The sequence below is a fragment of the Pygocentrus nattereri genome, chromosome 26, assembly GCF_015220715.1.
Source record: "Pygocentrus nattereri isolate fPygNat1 chromosome 26, fPygNat1.pri, whole genome shotgun sequence".
Classification (NCBI taxonomy): Eukaryota; Metazoa; Chordata; class Actinopteri; order Characiformes; family Serrasalmidae; genus Pygocentrus; species Pygocentrus nattereri.
This window is the reverse complement of record NC_051236.1, coordinates 8,579,272-8,606,240: the sequence shown is the minus strand read 5'-3', so window position 1 is coordinate 8,606,240 and position 26,969 is coordinate 8,579,272. Positions and strand designations below refer to the sequence as shown.

At 41.7% G+C, this 26,969-nt stretch overlaps 3 protein-coding genes across 4 annotated transcripts; all 3 read right to left on the bottom strand.

Annotated features, from left to right (window-relative positions):
- Positions 1-3,791: 3,791 nt before the first annotated feature.
- LOC119262498 (adenosine receptor A1-like) lies at positions 3,792-10,793 on the bottom strand. The gene is made up of 2 exons (XM_037534781.1): positions 8,731-10,793; positions 3,792-8,532 (listed from the first exon to the last, which is right to left on the bottom strand). The coding sequence occupies exons 1-2, from the start codon at positions 9,060-9,062 to the stop codon at positions 7,857-7,859; spliced, it is 1,008 nt and encodes a 335-aa protein (XP_037390678.1). The 5' UTR covers positions 9,063-10,793; the 3' UTR covers positions 3,792-7,856.
- Positions 10,794-12,630: 1,837 nt separating this feature from the next.
- On the bottom strand, positions 12,631-15,370 carry LOC108433674 (adenosine receptor A1-like). 2 transcript variants are annotated; one of them, XM_017708392.2, is made up of 2 exons: positions 14,954-15,370; positions 12,631-14,755 (listed from the first exon to the last, which is right to left on the bottom strand). In XM_017708392.2, exons 1-2 carry the CDS (start codon positions 15,283-15,285, stop codon positions 14,080-14,082), a joined length of 1,008 nt encoding a protein of 335 aa, XP_017563881.1. In that variant the 5' UTR covers positions 15,286-15,370; the 3' UTR covers positions 12,631-14,079. The 2 variants fall into 2 exon arrangements, with proteins under 2 accessions (XP_017563881.1, XP_037390679.1); XM_037534782.1 differs by having other exon boundaries at positions 12,631-12,984.
- Positions 15,371-25,250: 9,880 nt separating this feature from the next.
- Positions 25,251-26,969, bottom strand: LOC108433661 (adenosine receptor A1-like). The gene is made up of 2 exons (XM_017708376.2): positions 26,580-26,969; positions 25,251-25,982 (listed from the first exon to the last, which is right to left on the bottom strand). The coding sequence occupies exons 1-2, from the start codon at positions 26,909-26,911 to the stop codon at positions 25,337-25,339; spliced, it is 978 nt and encodes a 325-aa protein (XP_017563865.1). The 5' UTR covers positions 26,912-26,969; the 3' UTR covers positions 25,251-25,336.

The window sequence follows — 26,969 nt, the reverse complement described above, 5'->3', positions numbered from 1 at the left end:
TGAAATGCTGATGTACTGATTAGCGGTTTGAGGACAGGAAAGACACCTCACTGAACAGAAAGTAAAAAAGGCAGCAAAAAGGCAAAACAAAGAGGACGCTGAAAGCAGCGTGCTCAAAGAAAAGCTGAAGTAGAAAAGTGAAAAAATAATCAGAAAACAAAAAAAACTTCCTCTGTGATTAAGAGAAAGGTAGGCTTTGTTTCTACTGTTTGCTCTGTGTGGAGCAAACAGTTTTGTATGACTTAGAGCGGTTTCTTGCTCAAGCCATTTTTTTTGGTTTTCAAGTAGATTTGCAGCAATTTCCTTCTTTTGTTTTTTTTTTTTTTTCAGACCGCTTCCCTTTTCATTTAAATGCCCACCTGGGCCAATTACTGTACCAGTCACACCTCTAAGGTGTGACAAAGGGCTGCTGTTTGCCAGAGCCTTAAGTAGAGGAGTCCACAGGTGTGCCAGATTGGGTCTAATCAGCCCGAGTGCTTCTGGCATTTGGAGTTCCCTGAACTTATGGCACCTCACCGCTGTCGCCCTCTGCTGGTGGCTGGCGGCACAGGCTGGGCCCTTGTAACAGAAGGAATGAGTTTGGTGTGGACACAGAGATGGCCATGCAGAAAAATACCTCATCCTCACTGTGAAATATGGTGGTGAATCTGTGACATTGTAGGGCTGTTTTTCTTCCAAAGGCACTGGAAAGTTTATTCAGATACAGATACATGATACCACAGACTCCATCAAGTACCAGCAGAAAGTTCTCCCGTCTCGCCCTAAGGAACAGAGGCAGCCAACAGACAGCAGAGAGAACCAGTGAAGCAACTAAAGGAGGAAGAAATAAGCTGAAGAGAATAAAGTTTGCTACATAGGAAATGAAAATAACAGTAAAGCACTGAGTGTAACAGGATGCGCACATGGAGGAAACGGTCCGCTGCGATGGCCAGGAGTATAATGAAAAAAACACCTCTAGCATTATGACGACACAGCACATGAAAAGAGAGCCAAGAAAGGTGTTGTTCATACCAATATCCACCCACACCGCTATGGGGATGATAACAGACCCCACCAGGAATTCGGCCACAATGAGGGACACAATGAAGCAGAAGGTGGGCTGCCTGAGGGCTCCACATGTCCACTCTGCCCAGATCACCAGCGCATTGCTGTAGCTTGCTATCTGGGCAATGATCATCTCAAGAGGCAAGAAGACCCACACAGCACTGCTACCCATTAGAGGAGAAAGAGATCAACCAGTACATGTGGTGATTATCAGGGGTGTCACTGGAAGTTCATGGATAGTGAAGCAAAGCATGTACCAGGGGTCTGGTGGCATGGTCCCCAAAGAGAATTTTAAATAACCCCAAAATGTTTATAATGCACATTTAGAATAACAAAAGCTAGAAAATGTCAAGTACATCAGCCATGTTATTTATATCAAAAAACAGTTACTTGGTCAAATTGGCACACAGTAGGTCTGTCGCTTTGTAGTTTGTATTAAGCACAGAGCCAGAACAATGAATGCTATATCCATCCACTTACAACAGGCACAAATCAAGCAAAGGTACTGAAGTTAATCAATGTCCTCTCCTCCCTCTTAAATAATCTACAAATTCCTAATTATTTTATTCAAACCCAGATTACAGATCATTTCAGTCTCAGTTGGAGTGTGATTTTGCTCTGTAGGCATGTTTAATAAGCTACCTGACAGAATTTTTTTGGTCATGGTGACATCTTGTATTTCCTCAGTTAAGTTAAAATAAATTCAGAATTAATTTTAACCAAAAGCCAAAAACATTTCCTCTCTCATTTTCTTTTTGATCACTAATCTCCATCAGATCTGCTTCTTTAGTCCTGTCAGTCTCCTTCAGCTTCCTTCCTCCCCTCTTTTCCTGTCTTAAGTAATACATTAATTTTATTAAAAACTCAGATATAGAAGAAACTAAGGAAATAATTATTAATCCGTTACATTTTTTTAGTTTTAACTGGTAAAAATCTTTTCAACTGACTGGCCTTTGACAGAGCTATCACCGCCTCTTAATTTTCTAATCTACAGATTTAGGGATTGAGGGATATAAAACTGTTATGATGACCTATTCACCCAAAGATGTATCAGCATCTTGTTTGAATTTTCTGTTGCACCTTAAATGTTCTAGCCTTTACATTCAGGCACCTCATAGCAGGGAAATTCGTATAAGTGTGTGGCAAATAGGAAGCAACTTCTGCCTCGTCCTTTTCACTGACATTAACTTACTGTAAACAGCAACATAAGGCTAAAACTACTGTCATTCTTCTCAAATACTGAAGAGAAAACTACAAATACAATATAATGAGCTGTCAATGATGTCATTTCTATTTCTCTTGTTCTTTCACTCTCACATTCACTATGAAGTGAGGTTAAACTATAGATTCATTGTTAAACTAGCTGGCTTGTCTAGCTACTGTTAATGTTAGCCTGAACCTCTTTTCTTTACCTCACTTAATTAGCTAAAGTTAACAAGTAACCAAGTAAAACAAACACATATCCACCTATACTGACCAGAATTTGCAACAAATCAACTGTAGGTAGGCATATTCACTCTAATACTTTCACTCTTTATATTACAGACTTTGAATAAGGTCTAATGTTTGTTTTAGAGAGCCTTTAGCCAAAATCCTGTCTTCTGCTTGGTCACCAGTTATTTTGCAGCACGTAAACAGAGCCGCTCCCCCAGGCCTGATATGATTGACCTACAACATATGAGCTCTGATATGATTGGCTTAATGTTACCTTAGTCAATCTCTGGTAAAACGGCAGAGGCAGGGTTGCATTAGAGCAGCAACAGCAGCACCAACACAGAAGATTGAGTGAAAAGTTATAGATGATTTGGACTTGTATTGTACATTTACTTAGGAAGTGGAGGGGTAAATAACATTGGCCTAGCACCATCCATGATGATTGAGTGTAAGAAGCTGGCTGTGCCTAGACTTCCCTGTGAGTTCCAGTGAAAACTTAAAATGTTCATGTGTTCTACAAAAAGTTGTTATACAAAACACATCTGTAATTTGTAGTTGATTTTTTGATTTAATAAAATCTGTGAGTTTTGTATTTAAAATCCACAAGTATTTTCATAATACTCTTAACAGGATGATTCTTATTTAACAGGTGAGTGGCAGTGACCATCAGAAACTCTGATCCCCTCTTTTAATTGGTATGTGATTGGTTCCTGATTGGTTCCTAGGTGCCTCATGGTTGTAAAAAATGTTGCTTTGAAATCAGACAAGTCTTTTTAAATCACCCTGTATTCTTAGGGTTAAAGGGTTGCATTTTTTAAATGGAAAATTATCCAAATCAGGACTTTCATTGTGGAATTTAGCTAGATACAGCTAACTGAGCTCGCCCATTGGTTAGGACTTCTAGGGCTGACTTTTCAGAATAACTAGTAACAATGAATTTAGAGTGAAATGCACCATTCCCATACCATGCTTGATTTACAATGGTCTGGGCCAATTTGTTGAGAATGTCATTTTTGGCCTTCTGGAAGATGTGACTGACTGTGAGCACAAGTGCCAGCCTAAAGAACTCGTTTCAATAAGCTGATAGAAACAGAAAACAGTGGCAGCTCTATGCCAGGACATTCCACTGAAAATGTGGCTGTAAAAGTGCTATAAGGTGAAATGTTAATGTTACATGTTCAATTAATGCATGGAATGTATTTTATAAGATGGAAATGACTGCTTTAGACTGGCCCAAAATGTTCATATGAAACACTGTTAATGCTAGCATACTACTAGATTCCCATAGGCATAAAACAGCATTGATGTGTCGGTGCATTTTCAATCCTGATTTTTTTATTAAGTTTAGACATCTACATGAATTAGAACCAACATGAGATAAATTAAAAGTGGCGGCAGAAATCTACCACCATCTCTACAGTCTTTCAGGTTCAGCAGTAGGTTGTTGCTGCTGCACCAGGAGGCCAGCTGCTCGATTCATCACTGCTGTCTGTGGGGCCCACCATAGTGCTGTGGTCTGCCAACTTAAAGATCTTCACAGTTGGTTCCTTGACACAGTTGTAGGTGCACAGAATGAAGAAAAGGGGTGAGGGCGCACAACCTTGTGAAACTCCAGTATTTGGGGTCCGGAGGTCCGATGTGTGTTTTCCTGTCTCCTGTTTGTCACAAAATCCATGATCCATGACAGACTGCAGCAGCAGTTTGATCTGCAGCAGCTCTGGTGCTATGACGTTGCTGAGCTGAAATCCACAAATGGAACACTTGAATAGGTTCCAGCACTGTTGAGATGCTGTAGCATGAAGTGCAGGGCCATGTTGACCAAATGAATAGAACTGATAGCTCTGTATGTGGACTGCAGAGCCTGCATGCTTGTATATCAGGGGGTGCTCTGGGGGGCATTCCTGAAAACTGACACAGTAACGGAAGCAACTTCCCTTCAGGTAAATAATTTGACAGACATTTGTCACTGTGGCTTTAATTGCTGTCTTTGCAGATCTCTTACCCCTAGACCATTCACAGTTACATTACATCTTCATTGCTGCTCTGCACATTTCTTAAATATTACCTTATAGTATGAACACCCATGTGCAGCATGTAGAAAAAATGGACACGGTCTTCTTGGACTAAATAAATAAATTAATTAATAAATAATAAAAATAATAAACAATGATAAAAAGGAAAAAAAGGCTGCATCTCAATTTATATAAAAACAATCAATTGATGTCAGAATATTTGTAAGAAATCAACATTAGATACTTTACCCAAATTATTCAGTCCTACCGTGAAGAATTTATTTAAAAGGGAATGTATGTCAACTTACTATAGTTATAAGTGAACCAATGACATTAAAATACAGAATGTAAGCTTTAACTGAGCATTCATATTGACACTGGGTGAACTATGAAATCAGATGTGTTTATAATGTATGTGTTTATACGTATTCTGCTCATTTCAAAAGTGATTGGGTGAATGAAAAAAAATCTGGAATACAATTGTTTAGGACTGTTGCTGTCTGAAGGGACCCATAGATGCCACCAAACAATTTTCCCTGGTGAAAAGACTTGAAATGCAGCCGTTTTCAATCCCTGCTTCAATCTGGGCTTTTTGTGTCTGTGTACTTTGTGTTCAGCCTTCATGAAATCTTCACATAAGAACTTGAGTTTGTTCAGGTTGCACAGTGAAATACTGGAAACGGTAAAAATGAAGTTTTTTTACTTCTTCATACTTTTCAGTTGAGTCTGTCTTTAATTGGGAAGTGTGTAGTTGCTTGTAAAAAAAAAAAACCCTTAAAATGATCATTTATTTCTTTAACTGAATGCTTAGGGATGCTTAAGTCCTTAATCCCAGATATACTTTGATTATGAGACCTATTTTTAAAAGATTATCTAGGTACCAATTAGGCTTATTTGCAAACTTGTGCATTTGCTGCGTGGCAAAGAAAATTGATTTCTCTGCTTTCTTTGTTCCTACTGCCTCTAACGAGGCGTTCATAGTCTGTAATTTACTCAACAGCTCATCATCTGTTAAATCTCTGCTGTAAATCATGTAGTTTTAATTCCAGTTTCCTTTGCTCTACTCTGCTCCTCCTACTCTGATTGGCTGCATATGCTATAACCATACCCCGAATGTAAGCCTTCGCTGTATCCCACAAGAGATTAGGTATGACACCCGGCGTACTATTCTCTTTGAGAAAGTGCCCAAGCTCTTCATTCATATATTTCTTGAAATTAAAGTCATGTAACAAAAAATGGGTTAAATTTGTTCTGACTAATCATTTTATAGAGATGAACATTTCTAATAACAGATGCATAATCTGGAATAAGAACGACCCTATAGTACAGCTATGAACCTTTTGCAGTGAGACCTTAGGTGTTAACATGAAATCAATTCTACTACTGGACCTATGAACAGCTGAGGAAAATGTAAACTCTATCGTTTGGGTGCAACACTCGCCAGGTCCTGCTTCAGCTTTAAATGTTTATAAGCAGAGAGATGAGTTTCCTGTAAGAGAGCTGTGAATCCCTTTTCTTAAGAAAAGGCAGTATCTTTTTTCTCTTAATTGGGTTGTGTATACCTCTTTCATTCCAAGAACAAAAAGTAAGTCTTGGCTCATCATCCACTAGTTATAACTTTGTCTAACAAATATATCGACTTCTCCTGTTCAATTTTAAAATCAGTGACACAAGCTCCCGTGTAAAGAAAGTAAACACAAAACAATGTTAGAGCACAATACAGAGTAAGAAACAAAACACGTTGTTTGCCATAATATATGAACAAAAACATAGCGAGTGCCTCACAGCTGCAATAATACAAACTAAAACATTTCACTAAGCAAAATACAAAGTAAGAGAGAACAAATAACCAACAGCACAGTACCTGGTAACCTTGTTTTCAACCCATATAGAGCCCCATTTAACTCCCACAGGCATTTAAAAGCTAAGAATACCAACTTTGAAGGTAACAACATAGCCATTAACAACAAATTTACTACTGCATCAAAAGTTATACTAAACTTTAGCCTTCAAACATTACATTGACTATTGGCAGCTTCTCGTCCACCTCAATTAGAAGTCGACAGCTCCCCTGGAGGACGAGACAACGTAGGTGAAGCCTTCACCTGCAAGCTGTTCAGGAGAGCCTTAACATTCCATGGTTGGTTGAAAAATTTCACCGCCACGGAGGACCGCTGGGTAGAACATGGCAAAGGGAATCCTTCTGGCTCACAACCTAACCAGGTAGAATTCCTGAGATTAATACGTGAGCATCTGCTTCAGTCATTCGTTATTCAATTTTTGAGATGTCAGCAGCACACGCCTCTAGCCTTTGCAAAAGGTGGATCAGTCTTTTTTGTCGAACAGCGCCTCCAGTCTTTTGAGAACCTCAGTTGTAATCCTGCTGTCCATTCTGTCAGTGCTATCGCCCCATGTGGCTTGAAGCTCGGCCTCATCGCCTTTATCCACTTTAGTATTAGCTTCTTCTGACAGGGATTCCACTTCACTCCTCCGTGTTTTGGGCACAAGCATAAGCTTCCTCTGTCCAACCGGCATTATAAATGCACCGTCTTAGAATTTCCAGCCTCTTATCAAATTTTCTTAATATTCCATTGGGCTGCGAGAGCATGTTCGCCAAACTGCTATTCCAACATTTCCAAATTGTGACCCCCAAATCTGTCATTTTTAAATTCTCTTGAAATTCTATTTAACTGATAAAAGTACAAAGATTTCCAATGTTCTAGAACTTAAAAATGTAGAATTGGATGTCTGCAACACACCCAGAGACAGATGTTTACCACTGTATAATATCACCTTTTCTTTTCATTAAAGTTTTTACTGGAACTGAGGACATTAAATTTTGCCCATTCTTGCCTGACAAGACTCAGCTGCTCAGGAATCTATGGAGTCCGTCTTTGCTTGCTGAGACCAAGCCTTTAGTGGACACTCCTTCTATGCCCAGTCATGATACACTCAGCTGTTACCAATTGACCTGCTTGTTGTGGAAGGATCCAAACGGTTTGGTTTAACTTCAATATTCTGTATACTCTTTGCTCTCTTTTTGCCCTGTCCCAATTCAAAATGTGTTTTTATTAACAAATTACAATCAAGCTGGTCAATCAAAACATTAAGTGATTTCTATGTACTTGTGCCAGTTAAAAAGATTCAAAAGAATTTCACAAAATCACACTAAATGGTTTTATTGCATTTTACAAAGTGCCTTAACTTTCACACAAATGGGGTTTGAATTTTTAAGATAAAACAACAAATCGTTCCAACAGTGCCAAAGGTTTTCCTTTGATAGCTGAGAGGTCAATCATAATTTTGTAAACAGCAACTATAGTCTTTGCGTCTCATATACTGTAAGTCAGCAGTTGCAGTAGGTTATTACAACACCGGCGGCTGTGTAGCACTTCTGTTTTCTGTACTGTTGTATTTTGTTCCGGTGTTTTCTGTGAAGATCATGTTTCTGTCTGTATTATTCTGGGTCTCACGCTGGCCACTCTGCTGTTCTCTGTCATGACAGACTCTTCTCCATAGCTTCTTACACGCCTCTTTTATCTTGGGGATCTTAAACGCATAAACTATGGGGTTAACTGCTGAATTAGCATGAGAGAGGACGACACCTATGTCAATGGCAACAGTGGGCACTGTAATGTTATGACCATATAATCTTACAATAAACATGAGGAACAGAGGGAGCCAACAGACAACAAACAGAACCAAGACCAGAACCAGTGAAGCAGCCAGTCTGTGTTCTCTTTGGTAGTATGTGCTGGACATGGCAGCCACACCTATATTTGCTCTTAACTGCCTTCGAGTGGTGAGGAAGATGTAACAGTACAAGCCTGTCACTATAGCCAGTGGAGGAAGGTATAAGCTGAAGAATATGAAGTAAACTACGTATGAATAGGAGATAACATTAAAGAATCTGCATTCAGTGCTGTCCGCACCCAAAGATCTGTGCCATCCAAATATGGAGATAAAACTCAGCAGCGCAGCAGTGACCCAGCAGAGTGCCACCACGATCCAAGAACGTTTTTTAGAGACTGTAGACCTATACCTGTAAAAGAAATAAATGTTCTATTTCTTAAACAGTTTAATAAGATTAGAAGGAGGTGCCAACATCAGTTTTACAACAATTTCAACTTCATATTGCTCAAGTAGCCAAAACGTAGCACAGCACAAAACTGAAATCTGAAGTTATTTATCTGCAGGATGCTTAAAGCTCCTTCAGATATAAGGATGAAAAACTACTCACGTCAGAGGGATTCGCACACGGAGAAAGCGGTCCACTGCGATGGCCAGGAGTAAAGCGACAGAAGCCACTTGTAGCATTATGATGACACCACACATGAAAAGGCAGCCATGAAAAGAGGTGTTTATACCAATATCCACAAGCACAGACACAGGGATGACCACAGACCCCACCAGGAAATCAGCCACAGCGAGGGACACAATGAAGCAGAAAGTGGGCTGACTGAGGGCTCCACATGTCCACACTGCCCAGATCACCAGCGCATTGCCCAGACAACAAGTTACAGCAATGATCATTTCAAAAGTCAAGAAGATCCATAGAGTACCGGGACCCATTGGAGGAGAAAGATCAACAAGCGATGATAGAGTTTAAGGAGCTGGCTGTGGCTAGACTTCCTTGTGTATTCTGATGAAAACTTGCATGTTCCTGTGTTTTACGTTTACATGTGACACAACAGAACCATGCTGGCGTTGTGAAACATGCCCGAATCTATTAAAGCACATCCTCTAAATAGTTAATATTTTGTTGTCCTCCATGGGCTGCACTGCAAGTGGCACCTGGGTTAAAAGGTACTGCTGCTGCTGTTACTGTTATTGATATTATTAGTGTAGTTCTGGTGCTTGGAGTAATTGTGACTGAGGAAGGTCAGTTTGCAGTGCGTTGAAGTGTCCACCTTCCACAGATGCTGTGTACTTGTCTGTTACCCTCTGCCTTGTCTGGGCATGTCTTGTTGCCTGTTCAAAATAAAACAACGTTTGCCTATACACTGTGGTTTTTCACATTTTCTTCTATGCCAACACTACAATATACACAGAAACAAACACAAGTACTGAGCGTACAGATTTACAAAAACAGTTTTCATGAAAAAATTGTTCTGTTAAATCCAGAGTTGGGTACTCAAGTCAGCAACTTAGACTTGAGTCATATGTTGACTCAAGACTTGACAAAAGAGGAACCCTCAGGTTGTTCCAGGCCTTTAGAGAAGGCCTAATGATTTTGCAAAACAAAAACATGCATGTGTATTTATCCCACTTTTAAACCAGAGTGACTCAGCTCAGTGCACTGGATTGAACAGTTGTGTTAGGGATTTGAGTTTACAGTTCATCCATTGGGAGGAATCTAAAGTTAAACATGATGAAAACTTTGTGTGAGAGTATTAATCTTAATTTTATGAAAGGACATAAGTTGCCATTTTGCAGGGTCCCTTTTTTATGGCAGGTCCAGTACCCTCTCCCCCTAGCATGCGAACCAGAGGTATACATGGTGAGGCAGCCTTAAGCCACTATAGGGGAACCCTCAGGGGGTTTCAGGCCTTTGGAGAAGGCCTAATTTTGCAAAACAAAACAGGCATGCAGGTTGTTGCTGCTGCACCAGGAGGCCAGCTGCTCGATTCATCACTGCTGTCTATGGGGCCCACCATAGTGCTGTGGTCTGCCAACTTAAAGATCTTCACAGTTGGTTCCTTGACACAGTTGTAGGTGCACAGACTTTAGAAAAGGGGTGAGGGCGCACAACCTTGTGAAACTCCAGTATTTCAGGTCCGGAGGTCCGACGTGTGTTTTCCTGTCTCCTGTTTGTCACAAAATCCATGATCCATGACAGACTGCAGCAGCAGTTTGATCTGCAGCAGCTCTGGTGCTATGACGTTGCTGAGCTGAAATCCACAAATGGAACACTTGAATAGGTTCCAGCACTGTTGAGATGCTGTAGCATGAAGTGCAGGGCCGTGTTGACCAAATGAATAGAACTGATAGCTCTGTATGTGGACTGCAGAGCCTGCATGCTTGTATATCAGGGGGTGCTCTGGGGGGCATTCCTGAAAACTGACACAGTAACGGAAGCAACTTCCCTTCAGGTAAATAATTTGACAGACATTTGTCACTGTGGCTTTAATTGCTGTCTTTGCAGATCTCTTACCCCTAGACCATTCACAGTTACATTACATCTTCATTGCTGCTCTGCACATTTCTTAAATATTACCTTATAGTATGAACACCCATGTGCAGCATGTAGAAAAAATGGACACGGTCTTCTTGGACTAAATAAATAAATGAATAAATAAATAATAAAAATAATAAACAATGATAAAAAGGAAAAAAAGGCTGCATCTCAATTTATATAAACACAATCAATTGATGTCAGAATATTTGTAAGAAATCAACATTAGATACTTTACTCAAATTATTCAGTCCTACCGTGAAGAATGTATTTAAAAGGGAATGTATGTCAACTTACTATAGTTATAAGTGAACCAATGACATTAAAATACAGAATGTAAGCTTTAACTGAGCATTCATATTGACACTGGGTGAACTATGAAATCAGATGTGTTTATAATGTATGTGTTTATATGTATTCTGCTCATTTCAGAAGTGATTGGGTGAATGAAAAAAAATCTGGAATACAATTGTTTAGGACTGTTGCTGTCTGAAGGGACCCATAGATGCCACTAAACAATTTTCCCTGGTGAAAAGACTTGAAATGCAGCCGTTTTCAATCCCTGCTTCAATCTGGGCTTTTTGTGTCTGTGTACTTTGTGTTCAGCCTTCATGAAATCTTCACATAAGAACTTGAGTTTGTTCAGGTTGCACACTGAAATACTGGAAACGGTAAAAAAGAAGTTGGTCATACTTTTCAGTTGAGTCAGTCTTTGATTGGGAAGTGTGTAATTGCTTGTAAAAAAAAACACCTTAAAATGATCATTTATTTCTTTAACTGAATGCTTAGGGATGCTTAAGTCCTTAATCCCAGATATACTTTGATTATGAGATCTATTTTTAAAAGATTATCTAGGTACCAATTAGGCTTATTTGCAAACTTGTGCATTCGCTGCGTGGCAAAGAAAATTGATTTCTCTGCTTTCTTTGTCCATACTGCCTCTAACGAGGCGTTCATAGTCTGTAATTTACTCAACAGCTCATCATCTGTTAAATCTCTGCTGTAAATCATGTAGTTTTAATTCCAGTTTCCTTTGCTCTACTCTGCTCCTCCTACTCTGATTGGCTGCATATGCTATAACCATACCCCGAATGTAAGCCTTCGCTGTATCCCACAAGAGATTAGGTATGACACCCGGCGTACTATTCTCTTTGAGAAAGTGCCCAAGCTCTTCATTCATATATTTCTTGAAATTAAAGTCATGTAACAAAAAATGGGTTAAATTTGTTCTGACTAATCATTTTATAGAGATGAACATTTCTAATAACAGATGCATAATCTGGAATAAGAACGACCCTATAGTACAGCTATGAACCTTTTGCAGTGAGACCTTAGGTGTTAACATGAAATCAATTCTACTACTGGACCTATGAACAGCTGAGGAAAATGTAAACTCTATCGTTTGGGTGCAACACTCGCCAGGTCCTGCTTCAGCTTTAAATGTTTATAAGCAGAGAGATGAGTTTCCTGTAAGAGAGCTGTGAATCCCTTTTCTTAAGAAAAGGCAGTATCTTTTTTCTCTTAATTGGGTTGTGTATACCTCTTTCATTCCAAGAACAAAAAGTAAGTCTTGGCTCATCATCCACTAGTTATAACTTTGTCTAACAAATATATCGACTTCTCCTGTTCAATTTTAAAATCAGTGACACAAGCTCCCGTGTAAAGAAAGTAAACACGAAACAATGTTAGAGCACAATACAGAGTAAGAAACAAAACACGTTGTTTGCCATAATATATGAACAAAAACATTCATAAGGGTCTGACTGTGGTCTTTTTTATCCACCAAAGGCAAAAAGCTACCCTCACCAGAATTAATGGAAAGGATGCTGAACCAGAATAGACTTTGGCAGAGATGGACATGCTACAGCAAAACATAGCGAGTGCCTCACAGCTGCAATAATACAAACTAAAACATTTCACTAAGCAAAATACAAAGTAAGAGGGAACAAATAACCAACAGCACAGTACCTGGTAACCTTGTTTTCAACCCATATAGAGCCTCATTTAACTCCAACAGGCATTTAAAAGCTAAAAATACCAACTTTGAAGGTAACAACATAGCCATTAACAACAAATTTACTACTGCATCAAAAGTTATACTAAACTTTAGCCTTCAAACATTACATTGACTATTGGCAGCTTCTCGTCCACCTCAATTAGAGGTCAACAGCTCCCCTGGAGGACGAGACAATGTAGGTGAAGCCTTCACCTGCAAGCTGTTCAGGAGAGCCTCAACATTCCACGGTTGGTTGAAAAATTTCACCGCCACGGAGGACCGCTGGGTAGAACATGGCAATGGGAATCCTTCTGGCCCACAACCTAACCAGGTAGAATTCCTGAAATTAATACGTGAGCATCTGCTTCAGTCATTCGTGATTCAATTTTTGAGATGTCAGCAGCACACGCCTCTAGCCTTTGCAAAAGGTGGATCAGTCTTTTTTGTCGAACAGCGCCTCCAGACTTTTGAGAACCTCAGTTGTAATCCTGCTGTCCATTCTGTCAGTGCTATCGCCCCATGTGGCTTGAAGCTCGGCCTCATCGCCTTTATCCACTTTAGTATTAGCTTCTTCTGACAGGGATTCCACTTCACTCCTCCGTGTTTTGGGCACAAGCATAAGCTTCCTCTGTCCAACCGGCATTATAAATGCACCGTCTTAGAATTTCCAGCCTCTTATCAAATTTTCTTAATATTCCATTGGGCTGCGAGAGCATGTTCGCCAAACTGCTATTCCAACATTTCCAAATTGTGACCCCCAAATCTGTCATTTTTAAATTCTCTTGAAATTCTATTTAACTGATAAAAGTACAAAGATTTCCAATGTTCTAGAACTTAAAAATGTAGAATTGGATGTCTGCAACACACCCAGAGACAGATGTTTACCACTGTATAATATCACCTTTTCTTTTCATTAAAGTTTTTACTGGAACTGAGGACACTAAATTTTGCCCATTCTTGCCTGAACCAAGACTCAGCTGCTCAGGAATCTATGGAGTCCGTCTTTGCTTGCTGAGACCAAGCCTTTAGTGGACACTCCTTCTATACCCAGTCATGATAACTTGAATATTCTGTATACTCTTTGCTCTCTTTTTGCCCTGTCCCAATTCAAAATGTGTTTTTATTAACAAATTACAATCAAGCTGGTCAATCAAAACATTAAGTGATTTCTATGTACTTGTGCCAGTTAAAAAGATTCAAAAGAATTTCACAAAATCACACTAAATGGTTTTATTGCATTTTACAAAGTGCCTTAACTTTCACACAAATGGGGTTTGAATTTTTAAGATAAAACAACAAATCGTTCCAACAGTGCCAAAGGTTTTCCTTTGATAGCTGAGAGGTCAATCATAATTTTGTAAACAGCAATTATAGTCTTTGCGTCTCATATACTGTAAGTCAGCAGTTGCAGTAGGTTATTACAACACCGGCGGCTGTGTAGCACTTCTGTTTTCTGTACTGTTGTATTTTGTTCCGGTGTTTTCTGTGAAGATCATGTTTCTGTCTGTATTATTCTGGGTCTCAGGCTGGCCACTCTGCTGTTCTCTGTCAGGACAGACTCTTCTCCACAGCTTCTTACACGCCTCTTTTATCTTGGGGATCTTAAACGCATAAACTATGGGGTTAACTGCTGAATTAGCATGAGAGAGGACGACACCCATGTCAATGGCAACAGAGGGCACCATAATGTTATGACCATATAATCTTACAGTAACCATGAGGAACAGAGGGAGCCAACAGACAACAAACAGAACCAAGACCAGAACCAGTGAAGCAGCCAGTCTATGTTCTCTTTGGTAGTATGTGCTGGACATGGCAGCCACACATATATTTGCTCTTAACTGCCTTCGAGTGGTGAGGAAGATGTAACAGTACAAGCCTGTCACTATAGCCAGTGGAGGAAGGTATAAGCTGAAGAATATGAAGTAAACTACGTATGAATAGGAGATAACATTAAAGAATCTGCATTCAGTGCTGTCCGCACCCAAAGATCTGTGCCATCCAAATATGGAGATAAAACTCAGCAGCGCAGCAGTGACCCAGCAGAGTGCCACCACGATCCAAGAACGTTTTTTAGAGACTGTAGACCTATACCTGTAAAAGAAATAAATGTTCTATTTCTTAAACAGTTTAATAAGATTAGAAGGAGGTGCCAACATCAGTTTTACAACAATTTCAACTTCATATTGCTCAAGTAGCCAAAACGTAGCACAGTACAAAACTGAAATCTGAAGTTATTTATCTGCAGGATGCTTAAAGCTCCTTCAGATATAAGGATGAAAAACCACTCACGTCAGAGGGATTCGCACACGGAGAAAACGGTCCACTGCGATGGCCAGGAGTAAAGCGACAGAAGCCACTTGTAGCATTATGATGACACCACACATGAAAAGGCAGCCATGAAAAGAGGTGTTTATACCAATATCCACAAGCACAGACACAGGGATGACCACAGACCCCACCAGGAAATCAGCCACAGCGAGGGACACAATGAAGCAGAAGGTGGGCTGACTGAGGGCTCCACATGTCCACACTGCCCAGATCACCAGCGCATTGCCCAGACAACAAGTTACAGCAATGATCATTTCAAAAGTCAAGAAGATCCATAGAGTACCGGGACCCATTGGAGGAGAAAGATCAACAAGCGATGATAGAGTTTAAGGAGCTGGCTGTGGCTAGACTTCCTTGTGTATTCTGATGAAAACTTGCATGTTCCTGTGTTTTATGTTTACATGTGACGCAGCAGAACTACGGTGGCGTTGTGAAACATGCCCGAATCTATTAAAGCACATCCTCTAAATAGTTAATATTTTGTTGTCCTCCATGGGCTGCACTGCAAGTGGCACCTGGGTTAAAAGGTACTGCTGCTGCTGTTACTGTTATTGATATTATTAGTGTAGTTCTGGTGCTTGGAGTAATTGTGACTGAGGAAGGTCAGTTTGCAGTGCGTTGAAGTGTCCACCTTCCACAGATGCTGTGTACTTGTCTGTTACCTTCTGCCTTGTCTGGGCATGTCTTGTTGCCTGTTCAAAATAAAACAACGTTTGCCTATACACTGTGGTTTTTCACATTTTCTTCTATGCCAACACTACAATATACACAGAAACAAACACAAGTACTGAGCGTACAGTTTTACAAAAACAGTTTTCATGAAAAAATTGTTCTGTTAAATCCAGAGTTGGGGACTCAAGTCAGCAACTTAGACTTGAGTCATATGTTGACTCAAGACTTGAAAAAAGAGGAACCCTCAGGTTGTTCCAGGCCTTTGGAGAAGGCCTAATGATTTTGCAAAACAAAAACATGCATGTGTATTTATCCCACTTTTAAACCAGAGTGACTCAGCTCAGTGCACTGGACTGAACAGTTGTTTACAGTTCATCCAGTGGGAGGAATCTAAAGTTAAACATGATGAAAACTTAGGAAAGAGCATGGTCACTTTGTGTGAGAGTATTAATCTTAATTTTATGAAAGGACATAAGTTGCCATTTTGCAGGGTCCCTTTAATTTTATGGCAGGTCCAGTACCCTCTCCTCCTAGCATGCGAACCAGAGGTATACATGGTGAGGCAGCCTTAAGCCACTATGCCACTATAGGGGAACCCTCAGGGGGTTTCAGGCCTTTGGAGAAGGCCTAATTTTGCAAAACAAAACATGCATGCATGTAATTTGTAGTTCAGTGTTCATATATTATGCATAATCTTCCTTCTTTTATTTCAGCTCTGCAAGTATTATAGTAATACTCTCATTTCTGCTTCTATCCAAGATGGCGCCACGTACGGCTGCCCTGGCGTTCGGGTGCTCTTTGTTTTGTTTGTTTTTGTGCGTTATTCGTGTGTCTTCGTGCTCCTACAGCCGCGAGGAGCTACTAAACATCAGAACAACAACCCCTGCAGACATTTCACCAGTTTTTCTGGTGCCTGCTGCATTATTAGTGCACTTTATAAACAAAAAAGTGAGACGCCGCCGAAGAGGGAAGCGAGCTGGTTTACTCGTGTGCCTTCGCACACGGGGGACGCGCACGCCCCTACCTGGGATTTTCCTCTCCAACGTCCGCTCACTCTCCAATAAAATGGACGAGATAGCGCTGCTGATGAGAAGAAATAGCGACTTTTCCTCCTCTAGTGTGTTGTGCTTCACCGAGACATGGTTGAACACACAGACCCCGGACTGTGCGCTCCATCTTGAGGGATTCCAGCTCCTCCGCACGGACAGACAACGGGAACTTGCCGGAGGTAAAACGAAAGGTGGAGGAGTCTGTTTCTATATCAACAACGCCTGGTGCTCCAATGTGACAGTGATTTCCCAACACTGCTCTCCTTCTCTGGAATACATTTTCATTAACTGTAAGCCGTTCTACGCTCCATGTGAGTTTTCCTCATTTATTCTGGCCACTATTTACATTCCACCAAGCGCCGATGTGCACGAAGCTGAGCGCGCTCTGGCGGACCAGATTATGGACGTGGATCGGTTTTTACCAGACTCCCTTGTTATAATCCTCGGAGATTTTAACAAAGGGAAACTTAGTCATGAACTACCGAAATACAAACAGTTTGTCACATGCCCGACCAGAGAGGGGAACACGTTGGATCACTGTTACACTACAGTGAGTGGTGCTTACTGTGCTGTGCCCTGTGCGGCTTTAGGACTCTCAGATCATGTCATGGTTCACCTGATCCCTGCGTACAGACAGAGACTAAAGCTCTCTAAACCTGTCGTGAGGACATATAAAAAGTGGACCAGTGAAGCTGTGGAGGAGCTACGCACGTGTTTGGACACCACAGACTGGGACATGTTCAAGGCTTCTACAGGCAGCTTAGATGAATACACAGATACCATGACGTCATATATACATTTCTGTGAAGACAGCATCATCCCATCACGCTCCAGAATCACTTTTAATAATGATAAACCCTGGTTCACGCCAAAACTCAGACAACTTCGCCAGCAGAAAGAGGTTGCTTTCAGAGAGGGAGACAGTGTCAGCTACAGAGGTGCAAAGTATGAATTTAGCAGGGAGGTGTTAAAGGCTAAATCCAAGTACAATGCTCGTCTGAAGCAGCGGTTCTATGCTAACGACTCTGCCACTGTATGGAGGGGGCTGAAAGAGATCACCAACTATAGGCCCAGAGCACCTCATTGTTCAGAAGATTTCAAACTGGCTAACGACCTTAATGACTTCTATTCACATTTTGAAGTCTCTTCTCCCTGTACACCAACTGTTGCACCTCCATCCATGACTTTGTCAAACTGATTAAGTTTGCGGACGACACCACCCTCATTGGACTCATCTCAGACAGTGATGAGTCTGCCTACAGGAAGGAGGTGGACCGGCTGGTGACCTGGTGCAGCAACAGCAACTTGGTGCTCAATGCCCAGAAGACAGTGGAGATGACTGTGGACTTCAGGAAAGCCACAAGCCCCCTGCCCCCCCTTATCCTTACCGACATCCCCATCACCACTGTGGACTGTTACCGGTTCCTTGGCACCACCATCACCCAGGACCTCAGGTGGGAGCTGAACATCAGCTCCCTCATCAAGAAGGCCCAGCAGAGGATGTACTTTCTGCGGCAGCTGAGGAAAGCCAAACTGCCGGCCCAGCTGATGGTACAGTTCTACACGCCCATCATCGAGTCCATCCTCAGCTCCTCCATCACAGTGTGGTATACTGGGGCCACTGCCAGGGACAGACAAATGCTGCAGCGCATTGTGCACTCCGCTGAGTAGGTGATAGGCTGCAGCCTCCCATCTCTCCAAGACCTGTACATCTCCAGGACTGTGGGGAGAGCGGATCGGATTATAGCAGACCCTTCTCACCCCACACGCGGACTATTTGATCCACTCCCCTCGGGCAGGAGGCGTCGGTCCATTCGGACCAGAACCTACCGCCACAGGAACAGTTTCTTCCCCTCTGCCATTGGACTCAAGAACAATATATAATCACGTCACCTACCTCTTTATAACCCTGCCTTGGTTACTTTACTTGAATTGCACTACTCCACGTGCACTGTTGTATATAGTACGTTGTACATGCCTTTTGTATTTTTATTCATTCTATATTTTATTTTTGCATAGAATATTTATTTATGTGGACTTAATTTTGCATGCCTATTACTACTTGTTTTTATGTTGCACCTTCACGCCGAAGCAAATTCCTAGTCTGTGAATCCTGTTCATTGAATAAAATGAATAAAACTTCTGATTTCATTGTTTTGGTGGGGAAAAAAAAAATGGTCAAAATCTTGATCTTGAAATGATCCACTCAGGATTTTTTCATATAGATACAGCCAAGTGAGCAGTCACGCCTACTGGACGTTCCTTCATTCAGTGAGCAGCTTCTCCGGAATATTGAGAAGCTGACTCCTCCCACACTCACACACCTGCCTACGATCTGCTAATCAGCCACCCTTTATAACCCAGACTATCACACTGCCTCCTTGCGGGAGGTATTGACACTCTCAGTGTCTCAGTGTCCTGGTGGACATCTTTAACGCCTCCCTCATCCAGGCAGCAGTCCCCACCTGCATGAAGACTGCCACCATCATCCCCAAGAGCCCCAAGAGCTCTGCAGTGACGGGTCTGAATGACTACCGGCCAGTAGCCCTCACGCCGATAGTAACAAAGTGCTTTGAAAGACTGGTTCAGACCCACATCAAAGCCACCATCAACGTCACTGTGGATCCACACCAGTATGCGTACAGGAGGAATCGATCCACAGAGGATGCCATCTCCTCTGTGGTCCACACTGCCCTCACCCACCTGGATCAGAAGGATTCCTATGTTCGTATGCTCTTTGTGGATTTCACATCTGCTTTCAACACCATGATTCCTCAGACCCTGATAACAAAACTCTCCTCACTTGGACTGAGCTCTTCCATGTGCAACTGGGTCCTAGACTTCCTGACCAACAGGCCGCAGTCTGTGAGGATTCACAACATCTCCCCCACCATAATCCTCAGCACTGGCTCCCCTCAGGGCTGTGTGTTGAGCCCCCTCCTGTTTACACTGCTTACATATGACTGCTCACCTATCCATCCAGGCTGTCATATTGTGAAGTTTGCGGACGACACAGCAGTGGTTGGATGCATCACAAACAGGGATGAGTCCAACTACAGGCAGGAGGTGGAACACCTGGAGGGTTGGTGCAGAGAGAACAACCTCTGCATCAACGTAAAGAAGACGAAGGAGATGATTGTGGACTTCAGAAGGGGCCATCATGACCACCTCCCTCTGCACATTGGAGGTTCTGAGGTGGAAGTGGTCGACAGCTACAGGTACTTGGGTGTGCACCTGAGCAGCAACCTCACCTGGAGCAACAACACTTCCACTCTGGTCAGGAAGGCACATCAGCGGCTCTACTTCCTCAGGAGGCTGAGACGAGCTGGACTCAGGAGGGCAGTCCTCACCTCCTTCTACAGATGTGTGGTGGAGAGCGTCGTGTGCTCCAGCATCAACGTGTGGCATGGAAGCTGCTCTGCTGCAGATAGGAAATCTCTGCAGAGGGTGGTGAAGGCTGCACAGAGAATTGTTGGAGTCAGCCTCCCCAGCACCACAGACATTTACACCTCCAGATGCAGGAAAAGGGCTACCTGCATCGGGAAGGATCCCACCCACCCAGCACACGCACTTTTTGTCCCGCTCCCCTCAGGCAGGAGGCTGCGGAGCATCAAGTGCAAAACAACCAGACTCAAACAGCTTCATACCAGAAGCTGTAAGGCTCTTAAATTCCAATTACTGTTACAAACACTCACTTTAAACCATACTGAGACACTTTATCTAGACACTTTATCTACTGCTCAATTCAATATCATGCTGCTATAGCAAACTTGCACTCTGGACTTCATATTGCTGCTAACTGCCTACTCTCCCTCTCTTGTGTATTTACCTTATATTTATCTATTTTAATAACAGCTCTTGGATGTAAACTGGACCATGAGATCTTAATTTCATTTCACCTCATGTACCATGTGATGCGAATGACAAAATCTCCTTGAATCCTTTACTGAGCTGGTCTTTCCTGTTTTTTTTTTTTTTGGACTCTTTGCCTGTCTGTACTCCAATTTTTGCTCTGTGGATTTTTGTGCATTAAAGATTCTCTGCTTTTGCATCTCACTACCCTGTCTGAGTGTTACATGAGATATCCCACTCACTTTAAAAAACTACAGCGATTGGTCTCCTCAGTGCCCAAACACTTACAGAGTTTTGTTAAAAGAAGGTGATTAAACGGTGGTAAACATGTCCCCGTTCCAACTTTTTGGAATATGCTGTTGGCATCAAATTCAAAATGGGCATATATTGAAGAGAAAAAAAAAAATCTAATCAACATTTATATGTTGTATTTGTAGTATTTTCCATAAATTATGATTTTCTGGACAAAATGGGTAAATGTTTATTTTTTATATAATTTGAAAACTCAAGGTACCCATAATATTGTCTTAATTTTATGAAGAACAGAGAACAGATATGGTCTAAAAACTTTGAAAACAAAACTGGTACCTTAACTTCCATTATTAGTCATTAATGTTTTTCCTTCTTTTCTAAAGTTTGCTCTGACAACAACGATATGGCCTTAAAATCACAAAGCAATGGGCTAGTGTGAACTACACCCAATGGCATCTCAAATTAATCTTTTGGAAATATAGTGTATTTGTTGGAAAAGTATTCGCTATTCTGCCTTTACACGCATATGAAACAGATCCATTCTTAATCCACAGGGTTTAATATGATGTCAGCCCATCCTTTGCAGCTCTAACAGCTTCAACACTTCTGGAAAGGCTTTCCACAAGGTTTAGGAGTACGTTCATGGGAATTTTTGACCAGTCTTTCAGAAGTGCATTTGTGAGGTCAGACACTGATGTTGGGCGAGAAGACCTGGCTCGCAGTCTACGCAAGTCATCCCAAAAGGTGTTCTACCAGGTTGAGGTCAGCACTCTGTGTAGGCCAGTCAAGTTCTTCCACACCAAACTCATTCATCCATGTGTTTATGGACCTTGCTCTGTGCACTGGTGCACAGTCATGTTGGAACAGGAAGGGGCCGTCCCCAAACTGTTCCCCCAAAGTTGAAGTGAAAAGTTGTCCACAATTTTTTGGTCTGTTTAAGCATTAAGAGCTCCTTTCACTGGAACTAAGGGGCCGAGGCCAACTCCTGAAAAACAACCCCACACCATAATCCCCCACTCCACCAAACTTTACACTTGCCACAATGCAGTCAGACAAGTACTGCTCTCCTCGCAACTGCCAAAACCAGACTTGTCCATTGTATTGCCAGATGGAGAAGTGTGATTGGTCACTCCAAAGAACACATCTCCACTGCTCTAGAGTCCAGTGGCGGTGCTTTACACCACTCCATTCAACGCTTTGCATTGCACTTGGTGATGCAAGGCTTTGATCCAGCTGCTTGGCCATGGATACCCATTCCATGAAGCTCTATGCTGTTCTTGAGCTGATCTGGAGGCCTGTAGCGATTGACTACAGAAAGTTGGCGACCTCTTCACACTATGTGCCTCAGCATCTGCTGACCCCGCTCTGTCATTTTATGTCATATTATAAAGTTGCTGTAGTTCCCAATCTCTCCAGTTGACTGGAATATTTAGTAGTGAGGAAATTTTTCAACTAGAGTTGCATCCGATCACGGTACCACGCTGGAATTCACTGACTTCCTGAGAGCAACCCATTCTTTCACGAATGTGTGTAGAAGCAGTCTGCAGGCCTAGGTGCTTGGTTTTATACACCTGTGGCCATGGAAATGATTGGAACACCTTAATTCAATGATTTGGGTGGATAAGTGAATACTTTTGGAAATAGTGAACTTTAGCTGGTGTATGGCATGACTGATAGCATTCATTTTCTCTACATTTTGATAGCTGCTGTTAACTAAAAGCCAATAGTACATAAACTTTCTCAGGAACTTGAGTTTTAAATCTTCCCCCAGTTCTAAATCAGAGTGACTCAACTGTTTAATCCAGTGCACTAAGCTATGTTAGGGATTCAAGGTCATCCAGGGGGAGGAATCTAAATGTTAAACATGATGAAAGCTTAGGAAAGAAGGTGGTCACTTTGTGTGATGCCATTAATTTTACCAAATCATTTTATGAAAGGACATAAGTTGTCAGTTATGCAGGGTCCCTTTACTTTCATGGCAAGTCCAGGACCCTCTGTCCATAGTATTTGAACTCTAGCCCTATTAAGCATCTCAGATCACTAGAGTCTGGTCAGTGCCTTGAACCCAGAAATATATATGAAAGTGGTTCGAGTCCTATCTGGAAGATTGCTCTCATCAGGTACCATGGAGAGGGTTCACATCCTCTCCATGCAGTTTCTCCACTGGTGTCCCACAAGGCTCGGTGCTGGGTCCTCTTTTTTCTCTTTACACTAGCTCTCTTGGTGATGTAATATCTTCTCATGGTTTCTCTCATCACTGTTATGCTGATGACACTCAACTAATGCTTTCTCTCTCATCCTCTGACAAACTGGTTTCCAGGCGCATCTCGGCATGTCTGTCAGACATCTCTTTATGGATGGCAGCTCACCACCTGAAGTTCAATCCCAGTAAAGCTGAGCTGATATTCATCCCTGCAACCACAGGTCCTCATCATGATCATGATCTCATCATGATGCTTGACTAGTCTTCCCATGCAGACCACCAAGCCTCTGCAACTCATCCAGAATGCGGCAACACGGCTGGTCTTCAATCTCCCCAAGTTCAGCCACATCACCCCACTTCTGCGCTCCCTTCACTGGCTTCCTGTAGCTGCATGCATCAGATTTAAAACCCTAATGCTTGCCTACAAAGCCAAAAATGGACCAGACCCTACCTTCTTGATGGCAATGGTGAAATCTCAAACTGTACCACGAGCCCTTCGACCTTTGAGTACAGCTCAGCTTGACCCGCCCTCCTTCAAGGCACATAGATGACAAGCATCAAGAATGTTCCCAAGTGGTGGAATGAACTCCCGTCTCTGTCTTCAAACATAGACTGAAGACATCTCTTTACACAGCACTTGAATGAGCATTGAATTATGTATTGATTGCATTATATCGTGCTGCACTTACATAATGTATTGTAATGCACTGTGTATTGTAGTTTATTGTATTGTATTGTTGATTGTGAGTTCTGTGTTCAACTCTGCTCCTTTTCTTTGGGTATCAACAGTGACTTTCTAGCAGTACCCGAGCTCAAGACTCTCTCTCTAGCTTATTGATAACTAGGAAAGATACTTTCTCTAGATTGACAAAGCACTTCTTGTAAGTCGCTCTGGATAAGAGTGTCTGCTAAATGCTGTAAATGTATGTGGTGAGGCAGCCTTCAGGCACTGTAGGCTGCATTTAGTTGCTCCCAGAAGCTATCAAATATGCACAGACATGTCTAAAAGCTGACAAACATCTGCGCCCCTCAGACTCATTAAGCTACTGCACTTTGCTGACAAATGAATTAAGACAAAAATGAAAATAAGAGAATAAAACAGTAAAAGATGCAATCTCCTTCTGGCCACCAGAGGTCTTCCTCTCCCGAGTTCTAACACCATCACCATGACAAACCCTAATGAGCCCCACCTGATCCTCATTTCCACCCTACTCTGCTATTAAAACCTCAGTTGCACTCACACTTTGAAGTATTACCAGTTCCTCACTATCTCTTTTTTTTTTCTTTTTTTTTGGGGTGTTTTGGACTGTTGCCTGCTCTTTGGACAGATTTTTGCTCTTGCCCTTTTGGATATTTTTGCTTTTTTTTTTGCTGACTGCTTTTTGGCTTTTGACCTCCTTTTCTGTCCTTGACCTTGCCCCTTGGATTTCCCTGTTTTATTAAACCACCTTTAACCTGCACATGGATCCTTCTCACATTCCTGAGAATCAACTGTTACAATTTTTCATTTTAATCTTTTAATTATAAAAAAGTTAAATATTTCAAAATGCCTGTAAAATAGGCCAAAATGGATAGGAGCCAGCAAGATAAACTGCAATACTCATTACAAAACCTCAGGTGTTCTGTTCATCTCCGACATAAACCACATGAATGTGCATGCTGGGTGAACTTCTCAGAGAAAACCACACTTGCACTTGAAAGCAGCAAGAGACCATCTTCAAGCTGAAGCAGCATTAGCTCACTTTTATTGATTACATACCTTTGACTATATGAAGGGGATCATTTGTTTTTTTACAACAATTTCTTCACAATCCTGCACCAAAATGTACACCTCAGATCTGAGTTTCACAACGTGCCACATTTGCTTGATAAAAACCTTTAACAAAATATTCAGATTGTGCTGTCAATGCACAGATATGATAAAGTCAGACATCTTTACCTGATTTTGTGTACCAACATCATAATTCAGGTGCAACTTGCAATAAAAATATGCTATGTCTAGTACCACATTGAAAGAAATCAAACTGTAGTTGGAAAACTATGCTTCCTACTCTGAATAAGGAAGTACTTGGCTACAAAACAAACAAAAACTACAGTAAAAAATGTTTTAAGTTGTAGTCAGAATATTGGCAAGAAAAACGTCAGATACTATACTGTATACCCAGAACGTAATTCATTTACACCTAATAAGGCAATGGGGCTGGATTTGAAATGAAACAAATCACTCAAATTAAAATAGAGTGTAAACTTTAATCTGAGATACATTCCAAATACTGGAAACAGCAATTCTTGTGTAGGTGGTGTGGTTAAGTCAGATCAGCTCAAGTTAGTACTCCTGTTTTCTGTACTGTTGTCTTTTGTACCAGTGTTTTCTGCATTATTCTGTGTGTTGTTCTGTTCACTCTGCTGTTCTCGGTCATGATAAACTCTTCTCCACAGCTTCTTACAAGCTTCTTTTATCTTGGGGATCTTAAACGCATAAACTATGGGGTTAACTGCTGAATTAGCATGGGAGAGGAGGACACCTATGTCAATGGCAACAGAGGGCACCTCAATATTAGGACTATATAATTTTACAGTGACTGTGAGGAAAACTGGGAGCCAACAGACAACAAACAGAACCAAGACCAGAACCAGTGAAGCAGCCAGTCTGTGTTCTTTTTGGTAATATGTGCTGGACACGGCAGCCACACCGATATTTGCTCTTAACTGCCTTCGAGTGGTCAGAAAGATGTAACAGTACAAGCCTGTCATGAGAGCCAAAGGAGGAAGAAAGAAGCTGAAGAAAATAAAGTTTACTACATAGGAAGTGGAAATAACAGTTAAGAAGCTGCATTGAATTCTGTCTGCACCCAAAGATCTGTGCCATCCAAACATGGGGATAAAACTCAGCAACGCAGCACTGACCCAGCAGAGTGCCACCACGATCCATAAGCGTTTCTTAGAGACTGTGGCCTTATACCTGTGAAGGAAATAAATAGTATCAGTTTTTGTTCTGCGTCTTAAATAGTTTATTAGGTGCAACTTTCAACGTATCAGTGTTAATACATAAAATAAACACCACAGAGCACCACATTGCTCTACAAGTAACACGGCTGTCACACGGTCACAGTACTAATCAAAATCTGAAGTTATGTGCAGGATGGTTAAAGCTGTAACAAGGAGCGATAAGGAGACGGATACATGTGCGGAGTCCAGCAAGTTTTATTTTGGGCAAATCCAGGGTCATGGCCATGGCAGTCCAGGTTCAAAAGATCCAACACTGATAGAATGAGGGACATGAAGAAATACAACCAAACAAACAAATCCAAAACTATACAAAACAGCACATCAAGACAGGCTTACACACAAAAACTCCTCAAAACAATACATACACTACGAACTCAAGCCTTACATCAAACAAAGGGCAAACACAGGGATAACAAGAGACAGGTGGAAAAGAAAAAAAAAAAAAAAAAAAAAAAAGAAGCGCCTGACAGGACTAAAAGGTAAAAGCACATGAGGAGACTGGGAGGGGCCCATCGGGACAAAAGCTCCTTCAGATATAAGGACAACTCACGTCAGTGGGATGTGCACTCTGAGAAAACGGTCCACTGCGATGGCCAGGAGTAAGACGACAGAAGCCACTTGTAGCATTATGATGACACAGCACATGAAAAGGCAGCCATAAAAGGAGGTGGTCATGCGAATGTCGACCAGCACAGCAATGGGGATGGCCACCAATCCCACCAGGAAATCAGCCACAGCGAGGGACACAATGAAGCAGAAGGTGGGCTGCCTGAGGGCTCCACATGTCCACACTGCCCAGATCACCAGCGTGTTGCCCAGACAACAAGCTACAGCAATGATCATCTCAAGAGGCAAGAAGACCCACACAGCACTGCTACCCATTGGAGGAGAAAGAGATCAACCAGTACAGATGGTTGAATGTGAGGTCTAGCCACAGCCA

Coding starts and splice junctions, on each gene's coding strand:
- LOC108433674 (XM_017708392.2), bottom strand. CDS start 15,285: ATGGGTCCCGGTACTCTATGGATCTTCTTGACTTTTGAAATGATCATT. Junction 14,756..14,953: donor CGTGTGCGAATCCCTCTGAC/GTGAGTGGTTTT, acceptor TTTCTTTTACAG/GTATAGGTCTACAGTCTCTA.
- LOC119262498 (XM_037534781.1), bottom strand. CDS start 9,062: ATGGGTCCCGGTACTCTATGGATCTTCTTGACTTTTGAAATGATCATT. Junction 8,533..8,730: donor CGTGTGCGAATCCCTCTGAC/GTGAGTAGTTTT, acceptor TTTCTTTTACAG/GTATAGGTCTACAGTCTCTA.
- LOC108433661 (XM_017708376.2), bottom strand. CDS start 26,911: ATGGGTAGCAGTGCTGTGTGGGTCTTCTTGCCTCTTGAGATGATCATT. Junction 25,983..26,579: donor AGAGTGCACATCCCACTGAC/GTGAGTTGTCCT, acceptor TTTCCTTCACAG/GTATAAGGCCACAGTCTCTA.